We start from the raw sequence: 9592 nt of genomic DNA, 5'->3' as shown, positions 1-9592 counted from the left end.
AGTCTTGTATAATTTCGGCGTTGCCGTTATTTTCCAAAATTGATGTAGAGCTCACTGATTTCTACACGTTTACTCTTCTGTTTGTTAGAACGTGAATTTTACCAACCCAGCGACTATCGGATGACGCTGTTTAATTTTTATTTTTAAATTGGTATTATGGTATATTTATGACGACGAATTACTTCGTTGCATCTTGTTCGCTATTGGCTGTCTATTTCTAAGCGATACGGGTATAAGCGTGAGATGATGGTGCATGGTTTATTGTTTGACGAACATTTTTTATCTCAAGAACATTTCTTACGAATCATACATCAAAGTGGCAGAAACCAAAAATTCAAGCGGATGCATCAATGAAATACAACTTTTGAAATTTGTTTCCGTAGGGCCCAATTATAGTTTTCGAAATTTTAACTGGGGCAAAATTTTTAAAGATACTAACAGGTAAAATTTTAGTTTTCAAAATTTGAGTGGAGCCGTGGCCTGGCCCCTGCCTCCCCTCCTGGCTCCGGCCCTGTTGAAAAAGGCACATAATTTTGGCCGCTGTTACTGAACCATTTTTTCCTCCGGCTAATTACTTTTTGGTACCTATTATTTTTATGGATCATAAAGTAATTAAGTTCATTGATGTCGTAATCATAACCAAGTATGGACTCCATGCCCTTTTCATTGTAACTGATGCCAATAATCTGTATCACGCCAAAAAATATTGCGATATTAACAAGGAAAATGGTAAAAATGGAAAAAACCCAAAACAATGTCTTTTCAAAAAAATGTGAAAAATATATTTATCATGGTTTTCCTGTCCTTTCTCGTTTTTTTGTTTTTCTCTTTTTTAAAGTTAGTTCTATCATAGATTTTCTTTATGGCTGAGATTTTTGTGTTGTACATCTGCTTGCTTAATCAATTGGATTAGTTGAATTGGTTATATGTGAGACTTTTGTCCACAGATATTTGTCAAATTTAATATCAATTCAGTGTCAAGGATGCTTGATGGTCTCATGATACTATGTTTTATTGCTGGAGTATTGAGCATCATGAAAGTTGTCCAAGCACGTCTGAATTGGAACACATTACAGAGGTAACTGTTAGATTCCTGGCTGGCTGAATCATTTTGCCCTTTTATCTGCATATAGTGGACTACTGTATGCATCTGTTATACAGTCCCTTAAGCACTATAAAGCATACCAAGGAAAGATTTAGAGAAAATTCATGGTGCTCAGTTCAATTATCTCATGAAAATTTTTTGAAAATTAGGCAAATTACTGTCCCCTTTATTGGTAGCTTACAAAATGCTGTATGTCCAAGATTTGCCCCAATTGTTACCTGCAACACATGCTTCACCTCATGTGAAGCATATGGAAAAATGCTCAATATCATGAACAAGTTAGTGTATTTTTCGTGTCGTTGGTTTTTGCTTCGTTTTCTTTTTACTTAAAATTACTGCATCTTATTTTGACTTGCAATGATTTAGTATATGAGCACAATAATGAACATCTAAGGGATTGAGGTGCTCACTTTTTCATAAAATGGTGTGGTCTGCTCTATATTAGTTTTAGTCACTTGTATTGCTAACATTTGCAAAATATCATTTTTTATTTAGCCTTTTTGGCTAAATGTCTGTAATTTTGTTGACTTTTTCAAAATTTCATTCTCGTATGTCCTTCTTTTGCCTAAATGATGTGAAAGTAGATGTAGGAGTTTTTCGGGACCAAATCATAGCAATGTTTCTCTATCTTTTGTCATGATATTTTGGAAGTGATATCATGTTTTTCTCAATTATTTGAAATTTTGAATTCTTAATTTTTGTATGATTGTGCCATGAGACAAATTTGTATTATATAGATGGAATTTACATGGTTTTGATATATATTTACTCAAGCCTTGAGATGCCAAAAGCCAACATGCAATAAAGAGCCTAAATGCCAGGGTTATGATCTATTACGAATTGAGTGAAACATGTTAGTATTACTGTTCATATCCTCCAACTTATTATAAAAATGAAAAGGATGCATTTTGAAAAAGTTTGTACTAGGGTTTTCATCTTTTACTTTTACTATTTTTTTGCAAATTCTTTCTTCATATATTCAAGAATTTAACAGTGAATGTCACATAACAACTTGTGTATGAAGGTGTAAGTGCTTCTTTTGTACAATAGAATTATTTTGTAGATCATGTTTTAATATATAGTTCATGATCAAACCGGCAAGTTCAGAATCCAAGCAGTTGAGAATATATCCATCTCCATCAGGTAATTATGTTGGTTGAGTACTTCTAACTCACTTTTATCACTCCTTAGATCACATCCATCAGATCAAATTAACTGAAGCATTTCTTCCATGCTTACATGATCATCTTGTGTTAAAAAAAGATTTCGTTAGAATGTTCTTGTTTGTGTGCGATAAGCATGTTGGCATGTTTTGCTTTGTGTCTGAATCTTGAGCCTCAGATTTTTATCTACTGTTAAATATTAGACTTTGCATGAATTCAGTGCTCAATTTTTTTACTTCTAAGCTTGAAAAAGGCTTTTAGAATCCTCCCATGGGTTTTAAAAACATTTTCTTCTTGGCACTGCTTATAAGCTGTTAGAGGGCAGGAAGATGACCGTCTTCTAATTTTTGTCCTTTGCTTCTATCTTTTTTTTTTAGCCTTGTGGACATAATTCATAACAAGACCTGGGAACTTGGGGACATGTAGGAACAAGAGGTGTTTTCAGATCAGAGTTGTGTTTTTGGGCCTTCAGCTACTTCTACTCACTTCTTACAAGAAAACCTATCAACAACACACATTAAATCCCTAATCCCCGATTAGAGCAATCCCTCACTCTAGGGAAAACCCTTCGTTAACATCCAATATCCTAAATGTCGACCTAATGACCCCATTGTAAGTGCCAACTGGGTCTATCCAATGGACTTGACCGACAATCTAAACCCATGACTACTAGTTTTTGATTGCAGACCAATGGGCTATCCCTTGCATTTGGTAATGGTAATCATTGCTCTCTTATTATTGTTTTTTACTTGTGCAATATCTCATAAGGTTTTGCTATGCTGACATCATTGATGCCTTTTTGAATTTTTAAATAATCAAGTTCAGTATTTTATCAATAAAATATTATTATTAGGATCATTAAACTTTCACAACCACACAACCATCTTAACAAAAGGGTAATGTACTACGTATAAGGTTGACCTAGGTAGTATAGCCTAGTGGTGCAGAAGGTTTGACTAAGCTAGTTGGGGTGAGCAAAGAGAGTTCTATCAAGACATGTGTAGAAGGTATCAAGAGAATGGTTTGTTATCAATGGACTAGCTTGGACGGGGTGTTATTTCCACCCAAAATTTTTCAACAATTAGGTCTTCCTCCCCCTTTTCTTGAAGATATGTCTTTCTCCTGCGGAAGGTATTAAGATGGTGGTTTACTATCAATGGAGCATTATCATCAAATGATGGAGATTTTGGATGATGATTCCATCATTTAAGATTTCCTCAATAAGCAAGGGGTTTGTCCAAAGTATATCTACAAGCACAAGAAGGCTAGATCTTGCTTGTCCCATATTTCTATCATTGTATGTCAATTGCCATCTAGAAAGATGTGTGGCAGTTTTCACATTGATAGAATGGGATCCACATTTACATGCTATTGGACAGTTTTGGAGCTGATCTTTTGGTGGAGATTCTCATGGATATTGTTGACTATTTCCTCATTTTAAGACTCTAATGATCACCAACTCTTTGAAGAAATTCTTGAAATAAAATAGTATAACTTGTTCGTTCAAAACTCATTTTTAAAGTTAAACTAAAAATTGGACTTGATCAAGTCGAAAAGCTTGTGCAATGTAAGATTCCAAGAGCAACATTGATGGTGGGAACCATGTGATAGTTCAAATAAGATGAAGCCAATTCCATGGGATGAAAGTGTCTTGAGATGCATATCAAGGAAGGACATCCTTGGGGCTACATTAGAGGTGCTTCTTTTCAATCATATTCTAAATTGATTAAAATTAGAAATGGAGAAGAAAGAACTTTGGATGGGGATGAAAGACAACTAGCTTTAAATGGTCATTGTAAGAGTGTAAATGATTGGGCCGCTAAGAATGTGGCAATAAAAAAATGAATGTATGGAAGTATTGAGCCTAGAATAGCTCAAAATCAACAAATGTAGATTAGATTAAACCTTTGGTCATCCAAATATCCATCAGATTATCTTTGAGGCTGACCAAATCTTGAATCTTGAATCATGACTATGATATTGCTTTTGCATCAAATAAATGTTGGGCGAAGGAGATGTCTATTATTTGAATAGTTTCTGATCTCCATCTATTTTGGGTATAATGTTGTCAAAGGATTTTCCTAAACGTTAGCATCAAAGATGTAGACATTCATGTGTTACAAGAATATCTTTGATGTCCCATTAAATGATTTGGTATTGAAGATTTCATGTTTGATAATTGTGTACATGGAAAGTTAAAATTGTGCTTTGATCTAGCATTAAATCCAAGTTCAACATCTAAACATGATATCAAGACACTAGATCTAAAATCCAAATCCAACATGATCCAAACTCTGTATCGAAAATCCAAATCCAACATCTAAATCAGACCAGATTAGACCTTTGATCTAGATCGGGGTTTGAAACTCAAATTCAACATTTAAACTGGATTGGATTAGACCACTAATCCAAATTGCAGAGCTCAAATCCGAATTCAACAACAAATCTGGGTTAGATGAGACCTTTGATCCAATGCATGTGATCTACAATAGAATCTAAATGTGGTCGTTCATCCTAATTATCATTTGATTATCTTTGATGTTTTGCCAAATCTTGGTTCATGACTATGATATTGTTTTATAATCAGATTTATATGTTGGAAACAAGATCACTAACATAAAAGTTGATTGGGGATGGTTTTGAAAAGTGATGGCCATTATTTGAAGAGTTTGTGATCTCAAAGATTGGTAAAAATGTTAGCACCAAATGTGTAGACGTTTATGTACCAAAAAAAAATAAAAATAGACGTTCATGTGTTAGAAGAATATCTTTGATGACACATTAAAAGTTTTGGTATTGAAGACTAGACACTAGATCCAAAATTCAAATTCAACACTTAAAACTTATAAGATTAGACATTTGATTCAAACCCTATATCGAAAACCCAAATCCAACATCTAAATCAGATCATCCATGATCTAGACTAGGGCCAAATTACAGAGCTCAAATTCGAATTCAACAACAAATCTGGGTTAGATGAGGCCTTTGATCCAAAGCATGTGATCTACAACAGAATCTAAATGTGGTCTTTCATCCAAATTCCTAAATGATTATCTTTGATTTTTGCCAAATCTTAGATCATGGCTATAATATTGTATTCTAATTAAATTTATATGTTGGACACAAGATCACGAAACATAAAAGTTGATTGGTGATGGTTTTGAAGGCAAGATCAAGCTGCTTCTGAAGCGTGAGCTCCTCAGAAGCGTGAGCTCCTCAGGAAGAAGGAACCTTGACTAGCATTACTACTTTTTATATAACCAAGATACCTTTCTTGACTTTTTCATAATGAGTCTTGACCTTTCAAGAAAGTCCTGACCTCGTCAGGACTCTTTTGAAAGGTCAAGACTTTCTTGAAAGATCATGACTCATCTTGAAAGGTCAGAACTCTTTTGAAAGGTCAGGATTCATTGCAATTGTATGCCATTAGTACTTGTAGGAGACATCTTTTATTTGAAGAGCTCCATTTATTTTGGGTATATTGTTGTCAAAAGATTGACATAATCATTAACATCAAAGATGTAGACGTTCATGTGTTAGTAGAGTATCTTTGATGGCCCATTAAAAGATTTGGTATTGAAGGTTTCATATTTGATAATTGTCTACATGGAAAGTCAAAATCTTTATTTTTGGACAAAGATCTATTTTCACAACATTGTCCTTTGATCTTGTGTATGGAAATGTTTAGTGAGCACTCCTCAGCTTGCCAAAAGGCGAAATATGGATTCAAACCTAGCATTAAATCCAAGTTCAACATCTAAATTGGATCCGATTATACATTTGATCATGACACAAGATCCAAAATTTAAATCCAACACGTACTGATTAGATTAAACCTCTGATTCAAACCTTGTATCGAAAACTCAAATTCAACATTAGATTATATTAGACCTCTGATCTAGATCGGACTCTTTTTGTTCTAATTAAAATATAATATGTTAATCTTTTTTACCATCTTTTGCCAATTTAACTTGAACATTGGGTTTACCGAAATGGCATGTTCACAAATTTACAAATCGCCTTTTACAACACACTAATGAAAAGTTGACAAGGCAAAAGTATATGGAAGCCAACAGAAAAGAAACAGCGTGAAAAAGGTTTCATAAGTAGTATTGAAAGATATATAAAGAAAATAATCGAGTTTGATAAATAGTAATAGTATTAAAAGATATTTAAGGAAAACAATATATATTCGCTAGCTTGGTTTGGGCCACGGTATAACGGCTCAGGCAAACGATGGCTGCCCGGTTTGATCATATGTGAGGTTTGTGTAGGCCATCGGCCATTTTTAACGATATATGTCTCTCCATCCTTCTATAACTGATTCTAACTAGAGCTTGCTTCACAATATATATATATATACATATACATACACACTATAGCTCGGCAGACTTTTTTGTATAGTTAATCAGCTGCTCAACAAAAATAGCCATTAGAGCTGTTAATAAGCTCGGTTTTTAGTAAGCACTATTTTTATAGTTTGATGTCAGTTAAGCACTATTTCTAGAGCTTGTAAACAGTGGCAGACACTATTATTGAGATAAAAAGTAACCGTCTTCACATCGGGGTAGAAGTAAAAGGGGAAGGGTTTTAACCTTTTTGAGAATATCTACCCCATACCTTTCCTCTTTGCCAATTTCTCTTTTAAACAACAAAGAAAGAAAAAATTAAAAAATTAAAGCAGTATCTCTTGAATGGATTACGACCACTTTTCCTTTATACCAACTTTTCAGATAAAGTCATTCCTTCTTTTTACTTTACCCTGAAATATCATTTTCATTCACTCGTTCGTTCGTTTTCTTATTAATTTATCGCTGCCATTTTTATCTCAAGGGGTCCTGACTGACTTGAGCTATAGGCGATAGCTACACATCCAGATCATATTTCCGTGTCATGTTTGGACCATTCCCCACATTATAAAGTTAATGACATTTTCTTCTTCCATGAATCCACTATCCGTATAAGACAAACGAAGAAGCTGCCTGTACCGCGTTGGTATCTGAGCCAATCTCTACCCGTGCTGATGTTGAGAATCTGCAACGTGGGGTGGAGAGGAGAGCCCTCTCTGGACTAGTTCTTCTCTTTAAGAGCCAGACACGTACTGTGATTGGTCGGACTGACATTTTCTTCTCTCTATAGAAAGGCCAAGTTCTTCTGTCTTCTTCGTTCTGGGGCAGTCTCTCTTTCTCTTGTGTCTGCTGAACCCCACCCCAATGCCTCTCTATGACAACCCCATTTCAGGAGCTACAGATCCTTCCCCCATTCAAATCAAGCACCATCAAACCTTAACCAGCTATTCGAGGAAGAGTCTTTCTTCCAAATGGGAAGAGGCAGAGAAATGGGTGAAAACCAGCCCTCTGAATCATCTTCGTTCTACAGATTCACCACATAGCACCGAATCAGACAAAAGAACTGGTAAGAGTCTCCCGTCGCTCGTTACGCTCCCTCATCCAAGTCGGCCCATGAGAATCTCCATACACGATGGCCTGCCAAGGCATTCTTTCAAAGGTCTAAGCTCCAAAACCACTGATCAGTTATCATCTCTGTCGTTCTCCTCCTTCCTTTTCTCTTTGATGAGCATCCTCATAGTCTCCAAGTGTAAATTGATCGCATGATCGTTCAGTTCATTTTCTTCCTTTTCAGAGAGGTTTACAGATATTGGTAAAGAACACTACGATGACTTGGAATACGTAGAAGATGGTCGAGCGGCAACAAACAGAGAAACGCAGAGCAGACAAAGTTCTTCCCCTACTAGAGAGAACACTCCGGCTGCAGGTTCTACAGTCTTCAGCAGCAGTGGGGTGTTTGATGGGAGCTTATTGAATAACTGGAACCTGAGAGAGGAAGAAAAGGAAGAAGTGGAGTGGAACAGTTTGGAAGATGGTGTTACTGGAATAAAGAATTATTTGCCAGAGGAAGAGAGCAGAAAATGCTGCACTAGGTAGAAAATCAGTTCTTCTTTCTCTTGGCACCTATGAAGAATTTTTTCTCTTTCTTTTTTTTTCAAAGAGCAAGAGTGTGATACGGGAACTCGAATTAGGGTTATCCGGATTTTTTGCCTCATCCCTTTCCTCAGTTTAACCAGCTTTTTGCTGCTTGAATTCTCTTACTTTGCAAGTGGCCTACTGATGGGCTCCATTGTTCTGCACTTTGTCTTATGTGTTTTTCTGCATTTCGTATTTTATGAGATGCGTCAACGGATCAAGAAGACCGTTTCAACGTTTTAAAAGAAGAAAGAAACGCTTCTGGTTTCCTTAGTATATGTCACCTTGTTTCGCTTTCCACCTGAGGAAAACGGTTGCCTGTGTGGTATGGCGTCTTGGTTATAGGAATCTTTCATATCTGCTATAACGAAAAAAGTAAGGTAGTGTTTGGATGGTACGTTGAAAAAAAGATTTTTAAAAAACTTTGTTTTTGAAAAACTGCGCAAACAAAATCTGGTTTTTATATGAATAACGTGAGGGGGGTCATTTTTTTAATGTTTCACTCACTTATAAAAACAGTTTTAGTATTTTCAGAAAACCCATTTCTTTTGAAAATTCTGTTTTCAAGCCTTTCCAATAAGCCAAAAAAACAAAAAAATTACAGATAACCAGCATTGAGCAGGCTGAGGTTCGTTGTGACTTGTCAGGTGTCGAAGAGAGAATGCAAAGGTACAAGCTTGGATAAACCTGCAGGACGCCAAGGCTGAGGCTGAGCTGAAAAAGATGGAGGTATTTTGGTATTTGATAATCTTCCAGTACTGTATAATTTGAGAACTTTAAACCATCTTAGGTCGCTGGATATTGGTAAATTTCCAATAGTTAACCTTGGTGTCAACCTAGAGGAGCAACCACTAATCTCCGTGTTGTTAATCGAAAAAAAAGACACCTCAATTTTCAACTATGTGGTTGGGAATGTCGCCTAGAGATCATGCATTGACAAGTTTATCTGCCGGTTTTGGTTATTAGAATCGCTCTAGAGCCGTCACGTGGAAAATGTGTGGTAAATGTGTTGTCTTCCATGCCTAAGAAAAGTGACTTATTTTGTGTTATTTCAGCTCAAAATAGAGAGGATGAGAGCAAACATGGAGGACAAGCTAATGAAGAAGATGGCAGCGGTTGAAAAGAAAGCAGCCAAATGGCGAGGAGCAGCAGCTGCAAATCACGCCCACCACATCCCGCTGGTCTCTCAGAAATCAGAAACGATGAAATCAGCAGCTGATTTTAGCTGTTGACTCCCAGATTGCTTTTGTTGGAACTTGAACAAAACTCTTGGAGCAATGGTGCCGTAGTTTCTTTTAATCATTACCGGGTGTTAACTTTGTACAAAGAAAGAAAGGAAT

At 35.9% G+C, this 9592-nt stretch overlaps 1 protein-coding gene across 2 annotated transcripts; it reads left to right on the top strand.

Moving 5' to 3' along the window:
* Positions 1-6454: 6454 nt before the first annotated feature.
* LOC116263042 (uncharacterized) lies at positions 6455-9554 on the top strand. Of its 2 annotated transcripts, none has more exons than XM_050080037.1 (4): positions 6455-7683; positions 7912-8209; positions 8900-8981; positions 9308-9554. In XM_050080037.1, the coding sequence occupies exons 1-4, from the start codon at positions 7482-7484 to the stop codon at positions 9482-9484; spliced, it is 759 nt and encodes a 252-aa protein (XP_049935994.1). In that variant the 5' UTR covers positions 6455-7481; the 3' UTR covers positions 9485-9554. The 2 variants fall into 2 exon arrangements, with proteins under 2 accessions (XP_049935994.1, XP_031498480.1); XM_031642620.2 differs by having other exon boundaries at positions 6474-7776.
* Positions 9555-9592: the final 38 nt, after the last annotated feature.

The sequence above is a fragment of the Nymphaea colorata genome, chromosome 10 (genome assembly GCF_008831285.2).
Source record: "Nymphaea colorata isolate Beijing-Zhang1983 chromosome 10, ASM883128v2, whole genome shotgun sequence".
Classification (NCBI taxonomy): domain Eukaryota; kingdom Viridiplantae; phylum Streptophyta; class Magnoliopsida; order Nymphaeales; family Nymphaeaceae; genus Nymphaea; species Nymphaea colorata.
Note: the sequence above shows the minus strand (reverse complement) of the source record. Positions and strands in the feature narration are given on the sequence as shown.